The 19909-nt window shown below is 47.1% G+C and overlaps 2 protein-coding genes and 1 pseudogene across 2 annotated transcripts; 1 reads left to right on the plus strand and 2 right to left on the minus strand.

Annotated features, from left to right (window-relative positions):
- The first annotated feature begins 1711 nt into the window (after nt 1-1711).
- LOC119386213 (uncharacterized) lies at nt 1712-7142 on the plus strand. The gene is made up of 3 exons (XM_037653549.2): nt 1712-2083; nt 4446-4709; nt 6859-7142. Exons 1-3 carry the CDS (start codon nt 1712-1714, stop codon nt 7012-7014), a joined length of 792 nt encoding a protein of 263 aa, XP_037509477.1. The 3' UTR covers nt 7015-7142.
- A 900-nt stretch (nt 7143-8042) lies between these two features.
- On the minus strand, nt 8043-11031 carry LOC119386214 (uncharacterized; annotated as a pseudogene).
- A 2225-nt stretch (nt 11032-13256) lies between these two features.
- On the minus strand, nt 13257-18609 carry LOC119387941 (fibroleukin). The gene is made up of 2 exons (XM_037655523.2): nt 16937-18609; nt 13257-14938 (listed from the first exon to the last, which is right to left on the minus strand). Exons 1-2 carry the CDS (start codon nt 18194-18196, stop codon nt 14402-14404), a joined length of 1797 nt encoding a protein of 598 aa, XP_037511451.1. The 5' UTR covers nt 18197-18609; the 3' UTR covers nt 13257-14401.
- Nucleotides 18610-19909: the final 1300 nt, after the last annotated feature.

Genomic DNA, 19909 nt, shown 5'->3' on the forward strand with positions numbered 1-19909 from the left:
TCTAAAGCAAACGAAAAGACGCCAGCTGCTTAACGAAAGACGCCAGATGTTTTCTAAAGCAATGGTTTTCTAAACAATGAAAATTCACAGCGTACATGTAAAATAAAGTGAGCTGCAAGTCGTCATAACTCATCGAACCTTTAGTATAAACGCGCCCGATCTCACGTCGGTGGTGATGTACTGGGCAGAATCCACGGAAGATTCACGGTTTACCGATGAACCTCCGCAGCTTCGCCCACTCATCATCATTCACTCCGTGGATATGCTGTGATTTTTTTCATTCCGAGGAACTGAAATGAATGGAACTGCGGCAAGTTCCAATTCCCCGGAATGGAATTGGAATTGAATGAAAGCGCCCATTGCGCAACACTCCTTCCCACGCGCTGCAAAGTGCTCAGCCATAATTCTTCATCATCATCAGCCACGGCACAAAGTGCACATAATGCCTTACCGATGTGTAGCGGGTACCGCGATTCTCCGAAGAATGACGAAAAATGGCATAGAGGGAACTATAATGAACTAGAAAACATGTTCTAGTTCACTATAGTGGGAACTTCGCTACTTCAGAAAAATTGCGATCATTTATCACGTAGTGGGTACCTTGCATGTATACATGTATTAGTTGCCCCAAGATGCTCTACAAAGTCCGCTATAGAAAGTCCGCTCTACAAAGTCCGCTCTTCCAGCCTTTGCTGTGACTGTGCTGCGTGTTCCACGCAGGCCTGCGATCTTTTTATCAGAACAGCGGTCTCACATCAGAGAGTACACTCAATGACGTGCTGCTTCTGAGATCGTGCTCACTCCCTTGACACAAAGCATTTAGCGGACTAAAAAAATTCGTGTTTGTCTTTTGAGAAAATAAATACCATGACTTTGAAATGAATACTAGTTTGTGCTAGTTGGTAGGAATTCGTGGTACAGTTACTTCCGCTCCTCTGAAGAACGTGTTTTACCCTTGTCCCACTTTCTTAAAAGGAGGGCAAGTAACTACATCACAAATCCAATGTTTTTTTAATGATTGCCTTGCCTTCAATTGCTTTCATACAAAAGAAAAAAAACCGTTACGAACCGTTACGCAACGTTTTTTTTTTTTTTTTTTCGTTCCAGAACAGAAACGGAACGGAACTTTTTGCGGTGGAACGAAACTAAAACCGAAACGAAAAACATTTCTTTCCGACACCCTGCTTGTAACACAGAGAAAACAGGCACGAGGCACGGCAGAGTAGACTAATACACAGCCATGCTGACATCCCTTGTTGATAGCGCTGTATCTTTGTCTACTCTGTGTCCCTACAAGGTGGTTATACCGCAAGCTGTGCAGTATACCGACTAGCCCACTATAAGGCTGTTCTAATTATTATGAGCAGGATGTGCGCATTTCTCACACTGTGCATTGCGTTTGAAAAAATTCCATTTGTGCACATTTACACTACACGTGTGATCAGTGTTATCGCTCCTCAGTTCTTTCGCTCTTTCCACCACTTGATTCTTTTCCCCCTTTCAGGGTTGCAAATAGGTGCGCCTCATTTCCCCCTCTCTCTCTACACTTACTTGTCTTCTTCGCCTGTAACCTGTTCTTTGTTAAACTTTAAATAGCGCATCTATGTCATGTTGTTTCACCAACTATCCCCCGTCGCAGCATTAATATCGCAGCATAACTAGCCGCGTAACTAAATATCACATTACATCCGACAGAAAGAAGAAATGCATCATGAGCGTCCGGCTTCTTCTGCTGGCGCTGTTCACAATCGCCAAGGTGACCGTCATCCACGGTGCACCGATTTGCCAACACCTGCTTGCCAATGGTAGCCAGCACGTTGCCGGCTCTAACGCGATCGTTTCTAGTGTTGCGCGGCTGGTGCAGATACCGCAGCGGAGTTCCAGAGAAGCGGAAGGCGGCGTCCGTCTCTTCAGGCAACGTCGTCAGAGCAAGCTGCTATGCCTGGGCAACGCCGTGGTCACCACACTGGTCAGCACGCTGCTCGAGAGGAACCGCGAACGCATCAAGGAAAACGAGCCCATCTACATCGGTGGCACGCAGAACCTGGGCCTCATCGTCCTCAAGAACGGCAGGGGAGTGAACGTGAGCAGCTCGAGTTGGCGCACGTTGTCTCAGTGTCCTTTTCTGCGAAAACATGTTGATATATTGAGCTTACGCTCTCGGCGCGAAATGGCTTGACGGTATCCTTCCTACCAAAGAGAATTGTAAGGGGGAATTTAAAGGGACACTAAAGTAAGGCAATAAATAATTTAGGCTTATAAACTATACCTTTAAAGCTCTATCATCGTTGACTTCACCATCATATAGGCTCATTAACAGAAGAGAAAATCATGGTCAAAGTTTCATTTTTAAATTTCGCACCGAAATCTCCGCACGTGACGTCACGGATTTCAAAGTGTTTTATTCGTATTTCGGCCAGCACTAGCTCAACGAAATTTTCTGAAACTTGGTATGCTAAATCTGTGGCCCCCTCAGAGGACAATGTACCTCATGTTTACCGATTAGGAACTGCGTAGGCCTTAGTAAACGCCGTCACAGTCTATGACGTCACGGCAATTGGTGCGGAGACTTCAAGGACGCGTCACCATCCACATTTTCTTTTTGCGCGCCTTCTCGCAGCAAGCGTGGTGATTTTGGTATTGTGAAGGAGTAATTCACTAATACGAGAAAGATCGTTTTTTTTTTCCTTCAGTATATCCCTTTAAGAACTTGTATTAAACAGGTTCCAGAGTTCATACCATTGGCGGGCCACTGGAATGGGCGGGGGGGGGGGGGGGTTAACCCTTTCTTCAGACAATTTTTAATTTTTGCATGTGGATATATACAAGCACACATACAAACACACACACGAAATACACAAAGCTTGGTTGAACCCCTTCCACCCCGAAAAAAAAAATTCTGGCGCCCCCTGGTTCATACACTCATGGCGTCACAAGGAGTCGTTGCGACACGATGGTGCTTGACAACAACAGCCCGCGCAGACGCAACAGCGAGACAAGTAAACGTTGGAAGCGCGTGATCCCTCGCGTCTCACTTTACCGTGTGTGCTGTAGGAGCTGCCACTATCTCGTTACACAAGTAAGCCGTACACATACTCGGTCCAGCTGGAGCTTAGAAAGCACTTTAAGATGTAGGCGTAGGAAGCAAGTGTAGATGGTAGATAATTAGAGCGGACGACAAGGTCTGCTCCTTACCATATAAAGAAGACGAGGATAAGTATGCAATGCATAAACAGGGGCACAATACAACAAATCTCTCCTAATTGACTCAAATTGTAATTAACTAATCATAGAAACGTCAGTTTGCAGCATGTTTTGCAGATGCAGAAATACAAGAAGAGCATAACAAGCGCGACAGTACAAAAAATGGAGGGCTCGCTTACGGAAGCTAGTATGGTTCACGTATCCTCAGCTGCGCCAGCAGTGCGAACGAACGCCGCGCCAAGCGGCATAACAAATCTGCTTGTTCTTTTAGGCACTGGATTCTGCGGTTTTGCCGGTGATTTTACTAGAACTGTTAACGCAGAATGCATGCGAAAGCATACGTCCTGCGAAGAACGTTCCTCAAAGCAGGCTTCTCCGTAGTGGGACTGTATATGAGGAGAAGCGCACTTTTGGCAAAGATATAATACCGCGTTTACAGGTGGAAGAATTCTTGCACCGTGCACGGTCGCGTCGTTTCTAAATATCCAACTGTACGCATCCTTGTTATCGCTTTCAGTGATTCGCCTTTGCCAGTTTAACTTATCGAATGCCCCAAGCCAATGATAACCTGTTCTCACGAACAGAAAGATTTCTGAAATCAACCCCTGTTAACTGCATGCTATTCAGTGAACCGCTAAAGCTAGCGATGTTGGCAAATGATCGCTATGGTCGAAAAGCGCACGACCAGGGCGACTGTATATGCCGATGTTTATTTTCTGTGGCCATGGTTGTAAAGGAGCAGACGTGAACGACACATTTGCAAACGCTTTTTACGTGCACCATCAGGCAGCTCGCGCTTACCGTCGTTAACATTGGTCTCCTTTAGTCATTCCTTGTCTGTCAGATACGATCGGTGTGCGACCTTTGTCAATCGACGGTGAGAAATGAAACTAATTTTTGCCATTCGTCAATGTATAGCCCAGTATGAGCTGGAACACAGAAGTACCCTTTAAAGGTCATAACAACCAACGCACCTGACACGCTGACGAGTGCTCACGATGCTAAATGCTCAAGCAGAAAGGTATATCTGGTAATTCAATACATCACATTCATATCATTACATTACAAGTAATCGTTGAGTAACCATGAACTTCGTGTTCCAGCTCATATTACTCAGGACAGTACGTGCTCGTGCATATAATGTACATATAATGATCAAGAAAAAGTTACACTTTTCCGTAACGTCATACAGCACTACGTTGATATTGTTAAAAATGGTGCAGTAATATCAACGAACGCAGGTGCACACGGCGTTCTTCAATGGCGAAATTGAAGTGGACTGCACCACAGATCCGGAATGGATCTCGATCACGTTTCCCGTGGGCATCCGTAACCCGGACGTAGTGTTCGACTACGAACTGCCAGGAGGCCTTCTCTCTGGAGAGCTGAAGGCGCGCTTCGAGCTCTTCGGTGCCAACGTGGTCCTCCGGTTACCAAAGGACAGGAGTGGGGGCCTCAAACCGTACATCGCCGACGTGAACTTCTGGTCAACGCAAGGTTTCAAGGTACGCCCCTCCAAACGCCATGGGAAAACCTGTCTAAGAGCAGAATAGCGCACAGAGATTGGGAACAGGCAACGCATGCAGTATGAAAGACATAAACGCAGAAATTTTATTTATTATAGTTGCTCATTCTGCCACAATAAACATTTTAGGTTTTGGGAGGGTGACTACGCGCAATGGTATTGGCACGTTATTTACTTACACCTTCTTCCTTGACTGAATACACATAGAGGATTTAGATTTGTATTCACACTGGCACTACAGTGTGGACGATGCTAAGTCAGGTCACTTCTCCCGAGTCCTACTTCAAGAAAAAAAAAAACGTGCTGCCAGGAAAGAACGGCACTTAAAAAACAAAAGAAAGCCACCGAAAAGTCCTGCATCTTGCATCACGCACCGGATGGTTCGTAACGTAAGAAGCCATATTGTGTCCTGTCTAGGCTCGTCGTTCACGTCGCTTATTCCGCCTGTCTCGCGCTAGCAGCGCTCCTAAATGATGATGCTCACAGCGACTTGCCTGTAGGTTTTTCCCTTTACCGAAAGAAGCGCGTCAAAGGCGACGCTGGGGCGGAGCGATTGTCGGCAAGATTCGCAGGCTGCATTCAAGCACCGTCAATAGGCTCCTCTTCCTCAAGGCTGCGCGGCCTCTCCGTGGTGATGCGACAAACACACATCGCCCACTGTTCCTTGTGCTCCGAAGCCCGCATTCCAAGCAAAAACCATAAAGTGACTCCTCCTGGCTGGAACACCCCTTCCGGCATGACCCCTATAGCTGCCAATTTCGCGGTGTTTCGTTCCTCGCACATCTCGATGCACCAGGACGGATACCCGTAAAGCGTGTGACGTGCGCCGTTCTTGCAGATGGAAGGAAGGAAGGAACAAGCGGAAACACAGGGAGGTTAGCTAGTTCTTAGACCGGCTGGTTGGCCTGCGCTGGGGAAAGGGAGAAGGAAAGAGAATAGAAAAGAGGCGCTACAAAAAAAAAAAAAAGGCCGCGTATCTGCGTGCTCCGCTGCAAATGCCGTGTAAAGACGATAGAGGAGGCGCTGCGTCTACGCTGCGTTAGAGTTGCTGCATATGCTACCTTTAGGTAGCAGAGTTGAGCATCTCTCTTCCAAACGCCGCTAGCAACCATGCGTTGCGGAGAAGCTGACGCTGGCGCCAAGTTTTGTATTTCTCGATGGCGCCGCTGCAGCGAACTGGATAGACACTAGTCATACACATTAAAGTAAATCACCGGTCTTCGACACGCCAAACATGTCGACCGGTGACCCGGTAGGCATGTCGCCTGCAAAAATGGAGTGAGTCTTCGCGACATAGCCATGGTTGCTAGCCAGACCTATGTGCAACTCTGCTACCCAAATGTAGCATACACAGTAACTCTAGCTGCGTGAGATATGGACGCCATCTGGCAATACATCGGGAAACATGAGCTTGTGCAGAGGGTTTCCTTCCTCCGTGGCAGAGGACGTTCGTCGGCGCACATGGCATGGCATTTTCAGCGCAGCCGCAGCCGCATGCAGCTTAAGAAACTAAGGTATTTAGAATTATGTATCTATGTATTTTCTATTAAAGGAACACACCAGCTAATACTTACCTAGTGATGCTGCGCCTCAGATATGCATAATATTTACTTTTTGATCGACAACGTTCACAAGTATGAACAGCCGTACCAATTCAAGATCGGTGGGCGGTAAGCAAGTGGTTCAACTTTGGCCGGGTGGCTGAATCGGGTGACAGACAGACAGACAGACAGACAGACAGACAGACAGACAGACAGACAGACAGACAGACAGACAGACAGACAGACAGACAGACAGACAGACAGACAGACCAAAATTTCTGCGTTTAAATTAAAAGGAAAGACTATCGTCTTTAAAATTAAAAATAAAACCGATTGCCCATCTGCTGTGTGAGTGTCCCCGTTTCAGTGCGCCTAGACAAGAACTTTCCAATACGTTAGATAGACTTGGTGATCACCCTTTGTTGGAACAAAGGGTTCTTTCTGAGACACTGCCCGAGTCCGTCCTCAGCACAGAAGGCGTTGAAAGCGTTGTTGCGCTTTTTAAGGAAAACCGGCCTCAGACGTATACATTAAACGATGTCGCAATCTACCTTATTTTTTTATTTTTTTGCTTATGTTTTCTTGCAGATGGAGATCACTGGAATGGGGCCCGTGTCGTCGGCGCTGACTACCGGCCTGACACTGGTGTACCAGCTGCTGCCCATGCCGCTTATGGAGTTCTTCAGGGTCCTCATGATGCGCGTCATGCAGCAGTTCCTCGAGACTGCACCGCTGCCTTTCTGAGCGAGCTTGGTGGCGTGGCACGCGCGCCTTATCTGGACACCAGATTAATAAGGCTACTGGTGAAGTCTTGCTAAGGGTTTAGCTAGTTGGTACTGGCCACATAAGTGCCTGCATGAACCAAATGAGGTTGTTTGATACCGGCAGTACTGCCGAAGGCTGTTCAATTTCTACGTTGATGCATGATGCTGCAGTGAATTTGAAGATTCCACCAGTATAAAAAATACACCTGCGCCAAAAGCACTTCAACCGAAAGACGTGCTCGGCTTTCCGTCTGTATATAACGGGGCTTGGAAAGCTGGCACTTGAACAAATATTGTTGTATGAAAGGTTTTTAGGAGGTAACTGTTTGCAGAATTCGCATACAACGTCATGAAGCGTCGGCGCCCAGGCACTTACCTAGTCGCCTTTTTTTGTCATTTAGAGTTCGCCGCTTACCACCAAGTCTGCATCAACTTCATCCACTATAGCTGGAAATAAAACTGGACAAGCAAGGAAACGATACAAAAACGCTTATTTGTGTGTGTTTGTGTGCGATAAGTCTTCTGCATCGTTTTCAACCCCCTATGAGTCACAGGGTACGCTGCCATGCTAGAACATGCGAAAGGATTTCGGTGGTACATCAGAAAAAGGGTGTAAAAGGGTACATCATAAAAAGTAGCGAAGCCAGAATTTTTTTTCCTTAGGGGGGTGGGGGGGGGGGGGAGGGGGTTCAACTATACTTTATGTATGTTCATGCGTGCGTTTGTATGCAAAATTGAAAATTTGGGGGGGGGGGATTCATACCCCCCTCCCCCTAGCTACGCCATTGGTCTTATGCATCACAGCCTGGGGCCCACATACCCGCTCGGTTCTGTGATGAACGCTTTGCGACGTTTCGCGACATCTTTTAGCTATCTACAGGGAATTCAGCAAGCTAATACAGTGAACAATGAGAAGCCAATCAAAGGAGCTTAATAACCGCAGTTCTTCGTTTGTTACTCGGTGCAGGGGAGAATGATTAACAGTTGGAAAGATGATGTGCATGTCTATTAAAGGGGAAGTGGATTGTTATCGGCATATCTCTGCAGGGCTCTCCACAGCAGAATCTCGAAAAAGTCTTCGAGAGGCTGGCCGTAGGCACTATGAGCCGTCTCTACAGCGACATTGAGAATCGTGCCGAGCAGACCCATACGGTGGAACGTCAGCCCGAAGCCCTCGAGTCTTTGGATGTCTAGGTGGTTGACCAGAGGGCGACTCTGTTCCTTCTTCTTCGCGGCCAGAAGCCCGATGTCGAGGATCGATTAGGTCCATGGTGATGTGCAGCTCACCCCTGATCGGCAGTTCGCGAATCGCCTGCCTCAAGTCATAGACGATGCGAGGTCTCTCCACCTTGAGGGGGAAGAACAGGTCCATGTGCGACTCGTTGCATCTGTACAGGTGGCGCAATAGAATACAGGGTAAATGTTGTTATCCCTACGAAACAAGAATGAGTGCCCGTATTCACACAATGGTCTTACACTTTCTAAAGGGAAAAAAAATCCAGGCAGATCCCAAGCATTCGGAATGCACGAGGTATAACGTAGATGATGCATATAAAGTAGCAGACACATTGCTCGTGATTACCTATAGTCCCGTGTAGGCCTGGTAGCAGAACAGAAACTTCTTTCGTAGGTTAATCCTTCCGTGTCTTTCCAATCTCTTACAGCAAATCCACCGACCCATTTGTCCAATGGTAATATCCTCTTCGTCATGGAAGAGTTCGTACAGATGGTGAACCCAGAATAACTGTATCATTGGTTCTTACTAAAAGTAGTGTGGACGCATCAAGTCATTTCTATCACCAAGATTGATGTCTGAAAACTACGGAACATGTTGATGTAATTGAACTACATTGTCACACTATCAGTGGAGCACGGGAGGCTTTATTAGTTGATTGCGCAACCACAGCATGATACTCTCGCATGATGTACTGCGTGGCGCTCTAGAAATTTCTCATATTCGGTTAGGGACGCACTTTTTTTTTTCAGAATCGCGTTTGGTTCGCTTTTTAATCCTACGCTGTACATGCAGAAAACGTACGAGGCGCGAATATAGGTATACCTTGCTGTCAAATTGTCCCTGAAGTACGTTCCGTTCAGGCCGTGCACTCTCCCGCGGCGTAGGTGAATGATGCCTAGGGGATCACCGTCTCCGATGAAGAGCGGGTCGTTTTTTTCTAAGGTCGGCCGGTATGCGTCGAGGATGCTGGTGAACACCGCGGTGAAGCTGGCCGAGCCGAGACAGATTACGTTGGACTGCGCTGGGATCGGTACCAAACAAAGGGGAGCTGTTTAGTAGCGCGATAATACGAATCGTTACCGAGTTATGATTTCGAATTGTAACAGGAGTGAAATGGTTATTCGCAGTTATTTGTGGAACTGTACGAAGGCACTACTGGGCATTGCACGTGTACAGGCTTGATGCCACGAGTAGAATTTTATCGACCACTTGCACCGTTACAACTGCGCGTACTACGACGTCTGCTTTTGAAAGAACGGTCCGTATCCGTCATTGGCGGCGTCAGAAAATTTTCAATTTTGCATGAGTACATATACACGCACACATACAAACGCACGCACGAGCATACGTAAAGTATGGTTGAACACCCCCTGAAAAAATTATCTGGCCATGCCCTTAGTATCCGTGACCGTGGGGGCGAGTGTTATTAACACTCACTAATACTCGCATAGACAGACATAGTATGAAGAGAGAGAGAGAAGCAACTGGGAAAATATGAGGAGGGCAATCAGAAAAACGCTCATTTTGATGCAGAAAGAGTAAAAGGCGAGTTTAGGAAACCCGGCGGGCATGCAGGAGGTTGCAAAAGAGGTCTACAAGTGGTCACTGAGGTACCCAAAAAACTTCAATAGTGCACGAATACCCACCGTGGATGAGACCAATGTTCTGGAATTATTGTCCCCATTAAAATATGCAATAGGGTCTAGCTGGGTTCGTGCGATTTGTAGAGAGTGGCTTTGGAAATCGTATTGAGGAAAGGTGCACATGTTTCCAAGACTGATTCAGATAAAAAAAAAAGATGTATACTGGTTCTTGGAGTCATTGAAAAGTTGTGAAAAAAAAATCGCACAGCTCGCAGCCACAGGTGTAAAAGTAGGGCCGCATTAGCGTTGTAAATGCTGCTTCACACCTACAATGGGAACAAAACATCCAGGGTGATAAGCTGGCACACGGAAACAGTAGGAAAACTACAGCAAGCTTCTGTTGTTGTGCGAATAAACTGTGTTTTTTGGAGCCTCAGTCTTCGCGCCAAAGGAACTGCGAGAGCCTGAATGCCTTAAGGAGCAGGTCGGATAGCCTTGCCAGGGTATAGTTACCAACAATGCCGCAGTGATTTAGAAGCCACTGAATGATGATACTGGGCATTTTTCGTTAAGGAAGATGATTATTTTCTAATATGTCTGATATGTTCACGTTCTTATATAGTAAGATGTAAAGTAGATTTGAAGCGACAAAGAACTGTCTTTGAATCACCAAGCACGACTTAGGGTTAAGCTGTTAGATCAGCGAAATAGTGCGCCATGATGGGGAGGATACCGTTAAATTATGTCACCATGGACGCCATGGATTTTGTTATGTGTGACACAATGAATTTCATATAGTAGTCAGTTTCGTTCTAATGACTATAGCGATTGCAGTCAGAATATCAGTATAGATACGCATGCGGTCGTTGTATATTTCGTGCAATAACAGCAGTGTTAGCCGCTCCTCAGCCAGGCACGAACGATAGGCTTTCTTCCTAACATAGCAAATAGCATGGTTCACTAGAGGATGTCAAAGATATCAAAGTGGAGCTGATTGTGTTGCCGCTGGTTTAAAAGGTGACGGTACACTCTCGCGGTGATCAGTCGCGAAAACCTGGCTCCACTGCAGGCACTGCAAAACCGAGATACACATAGGCAAATTTCCTCGGAAGTCTGCGAGAGGACGGATGGTCGCCTTGGTAATTTGTCGTAATTTTTCTGATGACCGTGCACCCATGTTTTCTCCCTAACGATAGTCCATCTAAAGCTATAGTCTTGTGGGCTATAGCTTTACACTCTAAGGGAAAAAAAAAGAGTATGTGTTAGTATTTTCGGTGAGTCCGAACTTGCCACGCATATGACTCTCTGTAAAGAGACACAGTTAAATCTCCTTTGGATCTCACGACCCTCCGAAGAGTGTATAATGACCTGCAAAGAGAGTTCACGTGTCTCTTTAAAGTCGGCCATGTACTTGGCAAGTCAGGAGTGGCAAAAAACAAAGGACTTTTTTTTTCTTAGAGTGTAGACTAAAGTTACGAGGCTTGTTTTCAACCTTGCCTTCTTCAGAAACAGAGAGAAAAAAAAATGCATATGTAGAAAGTTTGATATCAATCTTCGTTAAAAGACAAGAAACTTCTCACCAGTGACGACGCTCAGGAGTTCGCATAGTAGAGCAGCAATCAGTATAACCCTTAAAACCATATCTTTTTTTCTACCACTATTTTCTAAAGCTACTGCTGACGATTTCTGTCTTCGGTTGTATGTCACAATGTGCTGAGTCGTTTCTGACTCAAGGATTTGCGTTTCATACGGTAATAAAAAGACGACAGCGAGCACGCGGTATGCCGAGTGCGGCATCCGCGAAGTTCGCGAGTTCAGCGGGACAAAAGAGAAAAGAAAGAAAGAGAGCTTGCCTTGTGTAAACAACGGCCTTTAATTAGCATGCAAATCTCGGGCTGCCGCGCGTTGGAAGGTAGACGAGAGGGCAAACACTCATTTCCCTTCAGGTCTGGAATCCTGCATAGCAATTAATTATAACCTTGTCTGGGCAGGTGTTAATCTGCATAAGTAAGGTAAATTAAGAATATAAATGTGATCCACTTGATTGATTAATACCAACCTTCTCTCTATCATCTTTCTGTTCTCTTCTTTCGATTCCATGAGAGAGGGAGAGGGGGGGAAGGGAAGGACGGACAGGCACGGAAGTTTACTACATATTTATACAGTTTGGTATACAACGCACTGGAGTTTGGTATATACAACGTCATGATAGAGTGACAGAGCAAACAGAGGACATTCTGCCTGACATCACTGCCTTCCCAGTTTGGTTTCTCCTCTCCTTTTCCCTTAAATAAGTGAAGTTGCCTATGAGCGGACGGACGGACGGTCTACCTGTCACTCAGCGAATCTCATCCGAACTTATTTGATTTCACGCTCAGTCGTGCTTAAATCGACATAGACGTCGTAGTTTAGGAAAAAGTAAACCTCAGTGCACCCCGGCTTTTGGCGCCGTTGGTACTGCTATGTTTTGTAACGCTCACTGTATAGACACAGAAAGGAAATTGTTATCAAGCACCGTAACTGAGCCACGTGCTTCCTGACAAACACGACGGAGTAGGCAGATCCTCGTTCGCCATACAAATTTCAGCATCATCGATTGCGTTATCGGAGTCTCCTGCCATAATCCTTCTTATTTGCTATAGGAATCGGTGGCGTAATTCAAGAGAATGACCGATACTCGAGTTCACGAAGGAGGCTCGATTCTCTAGTTCGACGATAAGGCAACGCGGTAGCGCGCGTGCAGTCAGAAAAGCGTGACCACGTGACACTTTGGTAACGTGCTCCTCGTGACCTATAGTCAGCTAGTCAGTCGTGAGCCACGTCTGGATCGATGTGTGCGCGACTGCAACTTAACGGTGGTGGTGGTGGTAGCGGCGGGGGTGTCGCAGCAGGCGGAGATAGCTCGGCATACATAACTGATAACTGTTCCGGCCCGGGGTTAAGGCCCCTGTTAAGCAACCCTGTGTCACGCAGGAAAGCAATGAGCAATCGTTGAACTCTCCCTCTGGTTGCCGCGGGCCGTTCGAGAAAAACAGCATCTTCAAATGTTCGGTGCCTAAGACCATGCCTTTGCAGGCGGTGGATCATCGCTTCTATTTCCCTGTCGAACGGCATTTGACTTTGCCCGCAACTTAGCGGACGCACTTTGGACACCGTGTATACATTATGACACTCTGCTACCACTCTGGCGAGACGTGTAATTCACTTCAGTTTATTTATAAAAAATTTCAACGCATATTTAGGTTCTATAAAAGCGTATCAGAGAATCGAAAGCATATGTTAAGTCGAAAGCTTTATGGAAAAGAGTTTTGTTAAATCTGAAGTTTGAATTCGATTTACATGTACTTAGGTGCCTCTCTTGACGAGCTCGGAGATCAAGTGTCGAAAAACCAACAACGTAATGACTAGTTTTACTATATATTTATTTCGCACTTTTTCTTGCTTATTTACACACCACTCCATCATAGAAAAAGATTTGAGAGTCACTTTTAATTTTTATGCACCGCATCTCCATGTAAAGGTTATCAAGGGGCGCGGTAATTTTTCAGATACGTATCCCTCGTCCCGTGAACGAATACATGTTTGTAAAAGCAAATACATAATCATAAAAAATCACAGAAATAAATGCAACATAATATGAAAATAAAATCATATTCTTTCTCACAAAAAATCCGCAAAAAAATGCTTGTAATCGCTTCCTCAGCTATTGCAGTGGTTAGCACAAACTGCCGCTACCCGTTCTTTCCAGACGTTTCTGGACCCCAAAACGACTCCGGAATTCAAAGCTGAGCGCTGGAATACGCCGGTCTGTTAGCCCAGAAGGTTTCCTGATTAATCTGGTGACATTGCCGGTACGCTCTAGGTTGTGTACTTCTTCAATCGCATTGAAAAAAAAAAAACAGGAAAAACAAAAGCGTCATGCTGCATTTTTTAACAATGAAGTGGAAAAGCCCGAAACGTGCTTTAAAAACATCTATCTTATAAGCTTTTCACGAGACTGGGCGGACAACGCGTCATCTAAGGGCGTATACGTGAGCTCAATCTATGAGTAGGACACAGACACGTGGGCACTCGCCTGATCGCGGTCGTCTTGCTCAAGATTTTATGTTCTACTACAATCTCACATTATTTGGATTCAGCGAAGTTTTCCATTTCCACTATGTAATATGCGCCGAACACCTAATGCAGTTCTCACAGAAATATTATTCGAACTAACAATAACTGTTGGAGTTTTACACCCCGAAAACCACGATATGATTATGAGAGACGCCGTGGTGGAGGGCCCCGAAAATTTTGGCCGTGCGGAGTTCTTAACGTGCACCCAAATCTAAGCACACGGGCCTCTAGCCTTTTGCGTCCATCGAGATGCGGCCGCCGCGGCCGGGGTTTGATCCCGCGACCTTCGGTTCAGCAATTGAGCATCATAATCATAGACCTCCGCGGCGGATGTTCTTCGAAAGCTGCCCCTATAGAACACACTCCTAGGCGACCGTGTAAGTATGCACTGTTCGCGTCACGTTCTTATTGATGCGAACACCAAGCGTCATTCACTGCGGGATGAAGTTCTTAGGGCGGATCTTCATCTCGACCGCCTTGAGGGGCACCGTCTTCCAGGCGGGCCAGCGGATGCCCTTGGTGGTGGGCGCGTGGCGCTCGCTCGCGTACTCGCCCGTGAGCAGCACGCTGTAGCAGCTGTGGAACCACCAGCCGGTCTTGTGCGTGCGCGCGCAGTTGTTGACGCGACGGGCGGCGTCACGATCGTGAGTGCTGAAGAGCTGCTCGCTGTGGCGGCGCAGCGAGTTTCCGACGCGCGGGTGCGTCCCGACGTACGAGCCGATGCGGAGCCGGTAGTGGTCGTTCTCCGATCCGACCACGAACGCCTCGTAGTCCAGGTCGATGGTCTCGCCCTCGAACGATTCCAGCGTGACCCTCAGCATCATGTCGTGCTCGGTGGACAGCATGTGCATCAGGTCGTTTCCCAGCCAGAACTCGCGCTCGATGTCGCCGAAGCCGTGCTTGTAACTGTTCCAGTCCGTCTCGAAGGTCAGTGGCCATTGGGTGAAGTTGCCCCGACGCATCAGCACCTGCGAGTGGGAGAACAGCATCCACATGTGGACTGTCTTACCTTGTTTTCACAAAGGTCACGATATGCGTCAACCTTCGATGCATCATTGTACCGTATAGCGGCAGTGCGTTTCATCATTTGCGCTGAATAAACCTATCTATGCACTACACGAATATATCCCTTATGGCTGACGCTGTGCCCTTGAATCACTGGCCACAAAACTACTGCCAAGAAATAGTGTATTTTTGATGAACGAATATGAACTTCAAGTACAATGATAACTCCAATTATTTTATGGACAAGAAGCTGCGCAATTTCCAATAAAATGCCGCTCATTATTACGTTCATAATACAAGGTCCTACCACGAAGTAAGAGAGTGGATCCGATACCATATAACAAAGCATTATGTGCCATTATGTACAGATTTCCAACGCCGTCCGAAATTGCGTGATGAATTCCTAAGTACTCTGGTTTGGATTGTCTCCTTCCATTACGGATGATTTCTTGCTTGTGAAAATTTTATTTGTTATCGTCAGAAGACCTTTCGCGCAACGCCAGTCTGTGTAGAAGAGTGATGCTATTCTGTCATACGGATTTCTTGTGCGTAATGTGTAATATCGCATTTCAAAAAGAAGAAATGATGGACAGTTGAAGATTGGGGTGCATGTGCGCGCACACGCGTGTGTAGGCTCCATCCGACGTCATACATATCTCCGTTAAGCGTAAATCATTAGATTTTGATGCAGGTAGGAAGAGAAGAGACAGAGGGAGAGTGATAATTTCCGCAATCTTTCGGATGACGCTTCTGAAAGGTTTGTGCACCTGATGAGTTAGGCTATGCGGTACAGCTGGCGAGGGAAACATAGTGTTCCAATGAGCAGTTTAAAAAAAAATTGTCAGAATAGGATGCTTATTGCAGCATTCAAACAGAAAATGTTGCCAGCGCGTAACACGAGAAATAATTACCTGACGAACTTCGGGGTGTACAGGAATGCAGAGATTTAATAATTGCGCATAAAGGAAGAAAGCACATGCAGTTGCATGTGCTACCTCATAATTATTTCTTCGCCTAACAGAAATGATGCAGTTCGAAAAATTCACCATTTCTAAACGTGGTACAAGCGTCGCTTACAGTGGGACAAGAGTGTTCTGGACATGCGTAGAGTATAATTGTAAAGCGAACCATGCGCGAGTGAACTCGCAAAATTTGATAAATGCTACGACTCATTTATCAGTGTATCACACAATGAGCAGTTCGTTTTAAACGCCGAAAGCCCTCCAGGTTTTGCGGTTAACATTGAATTTGCTGGTAAGCCCAAACTGAAAGTCCTAAACCGCGACATCATTATGAAACACGCCATAGGTAGTGGAGGACTTCAGTAAACCTCTGCATTTACCCTATACTTCCTGAAAATATTATCTGGGTTGGGAGAGCGAAGGCTTGGAAGGAAAGACAGGACGACACAGAAGAACTGTTCTTCTGTGTCGTCCTGTCCTTCCTTCCAAGCCTTCGCTCTCCCAACCCAGATATGTTGAACCAACTAGCCCAACAATTAATTATTCTGAAAATATTAGTTTAGCCTGTGTAATATCACAGTGAACCTATTTCAATGGCGAGTGGTGCTGTATATGAAAAAAAATGTAAAGTTCGCAAGCTCCGCTTCTACATTCGAATCACAGCGGCTTTGAGTGCATATCGTGTGACTGACAAAGCTCAAAGTTATGAATGACATGAACTCACTAATGAACTATGAACTATGCTTTTGCTTCTTAGTGCGAAGGACGTTGCCCTATATGAATGGTAAAGAAGAAAAGCTGCAATAAAAGCAGCACACCTACTTCATGTATACTAGATGAATCAACAAAGCATCAAGTACGCCTTTATAGAGTTCGGTGATTCCACTTGTATCAGCATGCAAATATAGCGCCCTTAGTGGCCACGTCTACACTTGTTAGCACGATCAGTTGTATTTCGTGACTATTTTTCGCTTTGTCTTTATGCAAGAGAAGCCTCACCGTCCATCCTCCGCCGTCGGTAGTCATGTCGCAGTAGACCCGGACGGCTCTGACGCCCTGCGTGTACACGATGTAGACGCCATCGCACGTCGCGCCACCAGTGCGTAGGTCCGCGCAGTTTCGAGGGCTCATCACATGTGACGCCGTGACACATTTTTCACCCACGGATTGGACGCTGGGAACCGGAGCTCTGCGCGACGTCGTGATGCTTTCCGCGGCCGTCAAGCCATCACCGTCACCGATCCCTTTGGGAGACCTGGGTTCAAATGTTTTCCCTGGAGTGTGGCCTCCGGGAACGCGGCACTCCTTGATGTCACTGAGACTGTTCTCCACTTCCCGCATCATCTTGCTGAAGTCGTTCTTCATCTCCATTTGGCTCACCTTGATCTCCAGCAGCATCCTGTTCGCGACCTCGGAGCTTCCAGTTCCGTTCTGACCTCCCGTTCCCTTCCTCGGGGGCCGCGGAGAGGCAGGCGGTGCGTCCAAGGAGCGTGCATTGCCAACCATGCCCGGACACTGTTCCTTGAGCGACTCCAGCTCGTTCAACAAAGCGTCGTTCTGTTCGATGAGGCTGTTGGTGAGCACTTCCAGCCCTTCCAGCTTCCTGCCCATCTGGTTCTTCAGAACGTCCAGCTGCTCGTGCATCTTCCTCTGCGTGTCGTCGATGGTGTCCACGAGGAAAGACAGCGACGTGTCGGCCGAGCTTCCGGCGTGGCGAGAGCCCTCCCTCCGAGACGACTCCGGCTCGGTGATGGCACGTGAAGCAGAGGTCATGGTGTTCTTGAGCTCCTTGTTCATGTCGTAAATTGTGTTTATGCCGTTCATGACTTTCTTCAGCTTGCTGTCCATGTCGTCCTTCATGCGTGCCGTTCTCGTTTCGACCTCTGTCAACTTGGCGATGCTGGTGTCCACCTTGCCACCAACGTCACCTTGGAGGTTGTTGAAGGCCGACTCGAGGCTTCTCAGACGGCTGTTGAACTCCACAGAACCTTCACCGCCACCGCCGCCACTGCTTGCCGCACGACCAATCTTGGTAGACACGTCTTCCAGCTGCTTCTGTAACTTATCCAGTGCCATTTGAAAGCTCACCGTCTGCGTGGTCCGTAGATTGTTCTCTACCTGCAACTGGTCTCGAACTTCGGTGATGAGCGTTTCAACTTTGTCTAGCCGGGCGTACAATCTGCTTTGTCCGTTGCAAACCGCGCATACCGCGGCGAAAACGAGCACCAGGAACGGAGTACGCTGCGTTAGAGAAGCCATCGCGGCCGTCGAGGCAGACGTACGCAGTTTGTCACTTGTATGCTCTTGCGACTGGCTGCGACCCTGCGTATATATCTCTCAAGACACTCGAGAAGCAGAATAAGTAAGGAGGAAAGGCCCGTGCGATTCGCAGACCTCACGCTGTCAAAACTGAGCTGATAACCGCGCTTAGCTTCGGTGTGGAGTGGACACCCGCTTGCTGACGCGCGCGCTCGAGTATGGCTCAGCGCCGAGTCCGAGGAGACAGACAAGGGAAGCTTCCGTTAGCCGCAATAGATAACTGGGAAGACTCGCGTCATCCGGAACGTAGCGTGCAACTGGTCTTGTTTACGGGCAACGTTTCGTTTGAGTCGTCCGTACGCCGCTCGTCTGGGTGCGTGACGGTTCGCGGAACGGGGTGGTGACACACGGTCGCAGGGATTACCCAGACTGCGACCAAGTGTTCGGGCCCGCCGACGAGGGCCAACCACGGGGAGAGGAGGACGGGCCGCGTGTGGCGTCGTTTAGGGGGCTTATTCTGCGAACGGTCGTCAAGGCTCGAACCTTCGGCGCTCGAAGAAAAGACCAAGCAGAAAGAAAGCCGCCTGATGCAAGAACGCACCGTGGTTCAAAGCGCATCAGAAGCGTCGTCGACCCTGGCAAATTTCCAGCCCCACCCAAGGGGTTCGTGTCCGTGGGAGAATTCTCGGGTGTCAAGAAAGGAGCTCGCACTCTCTCAGCAATGCAGCCAGCCGCTTGCTGGATGCCAGTTGCACGGGGGGCGCGCCACGCAGGCGGGCTCCATTGGTTGCAAGCAACTTCGCGGTAAACGTATGTATAGTGCCGGGCGGTTGATTGAGACGAGCGTCGGCTTCCAGAGGTTCCCGAATGCCATGCGTGTGTAAACCTACACTTTGAATCTCCAACTACAATCGCAAACCAACCTGATGATTCATGCGTAGGATGCTGCTCTCGGTGCATGCGTAAAGCGTTGACAAAGAGACATTTGAGTGAGCTTATGTCTGCGTCTTCGCGCCTGGACGGCTGAAATGGGCACTGTAGTGTTTGGGGTCTGTGCTTAACAGGTTACAGTTACATATATATAATTCAGCCGATAAGGTGCTATTCTGTATACATTGACACTATCTATATTACACCATAGTCTACCTTTATGTGATGTAAATAATGCATGAAGATATAATAGTTTGTACAATATATATTACGAAATATAGCCTCAGATGTAACAGAAAATTGATTCGTGTATTTCATTTTTCTTTTCTTTATTTTTTTTTTTCGCCAGGAATTATGCTTCTAGCAGAAACTTATAAAGTAGGATAAACATTAAAAGTACAACCGGGTTGAATATTAGGAGAATACCGAAGCGAATATCAATTAACAGGGAAGAAAACACTCGACTGAAGTTATATCAAATAGTGATGATTCCTTTCTTTTTGTTTTCTTTCGTGGAGGAATAAGTCGGAAATAAACATGGATTTTGGTTTGACTCATAATCTCACGTGGCAATATGTGGAATGGCTGTACGTTTGCATTGACCCTTTTGAGAGTCCAGGGTTCGAACATTTTCCCTGGAGTGTCGCTTCAACATACTTCCCTAAGCTGTTCTCTACCTTCCGAAACATCCTGACAGACACTCTGAAAAAAAAAATAATATAATAATATCTGGGGCTTAACGTGCCAAAACCGCCATATGATTATGAGGCACGCCGTACTGGA

The sequence above is a fragment of the Rhipicephalus sanguineus genome, chromosome 3 (assembly GCF_013339695.2).
Source record: "Rhipicephalus sanguineus isolate Rsan-2018 chromosome 3, BIME_Rsan_1.4, whole genome shotgun sequence".
In the NCBI taxonomy this organism is placed as follows: Eukaryota; Metazoa; Arthropoda; class Arachnida; order Ixodida; family Ixodidae; genus Rhipicephalus; species Rhipicephalus sanguineus.

Bases quoted from the DNA above. Each gene is read 5' to 3' on its own strand.
- LOC119387941 (XM_037655523.2), bottom strand. From the start codon at position 18,196: ATGGCTTCTCTAACGCAGCGTACTCCGTTCCTGGTGCTCGTTTTCGCC. The intron at 14,939-16,936 runs GTGAGGCTTCTC...TCCCACTCGCAG, and splicing joins CCGACGGCGGAGGATGGACG to GTGCTGATGCGTCGGGGCAA.
- LOC119386213 (XM_037653549.2), top strand. From the start codon at position 1,712: ATGAGCGTCCGGCTTCTTCTGCTGGCGCTGTTCACAATCGCCAAGGTG. The intron at 2,084-4,445 runs GTGAGCAGCTCG...CAACGAACGCAG, and splicing joins AGAACGGCAGGGGAGTGAAC to GTGCACACGGCGTTCTTCAA. The intron at 4,710-6,858 runs GTACGCCCCTCC...GTTTTCTTGCAG, and splicing joins GGTCAACGCAAGGTTTCAAG to ATGGAGATCACTGGAATGGG.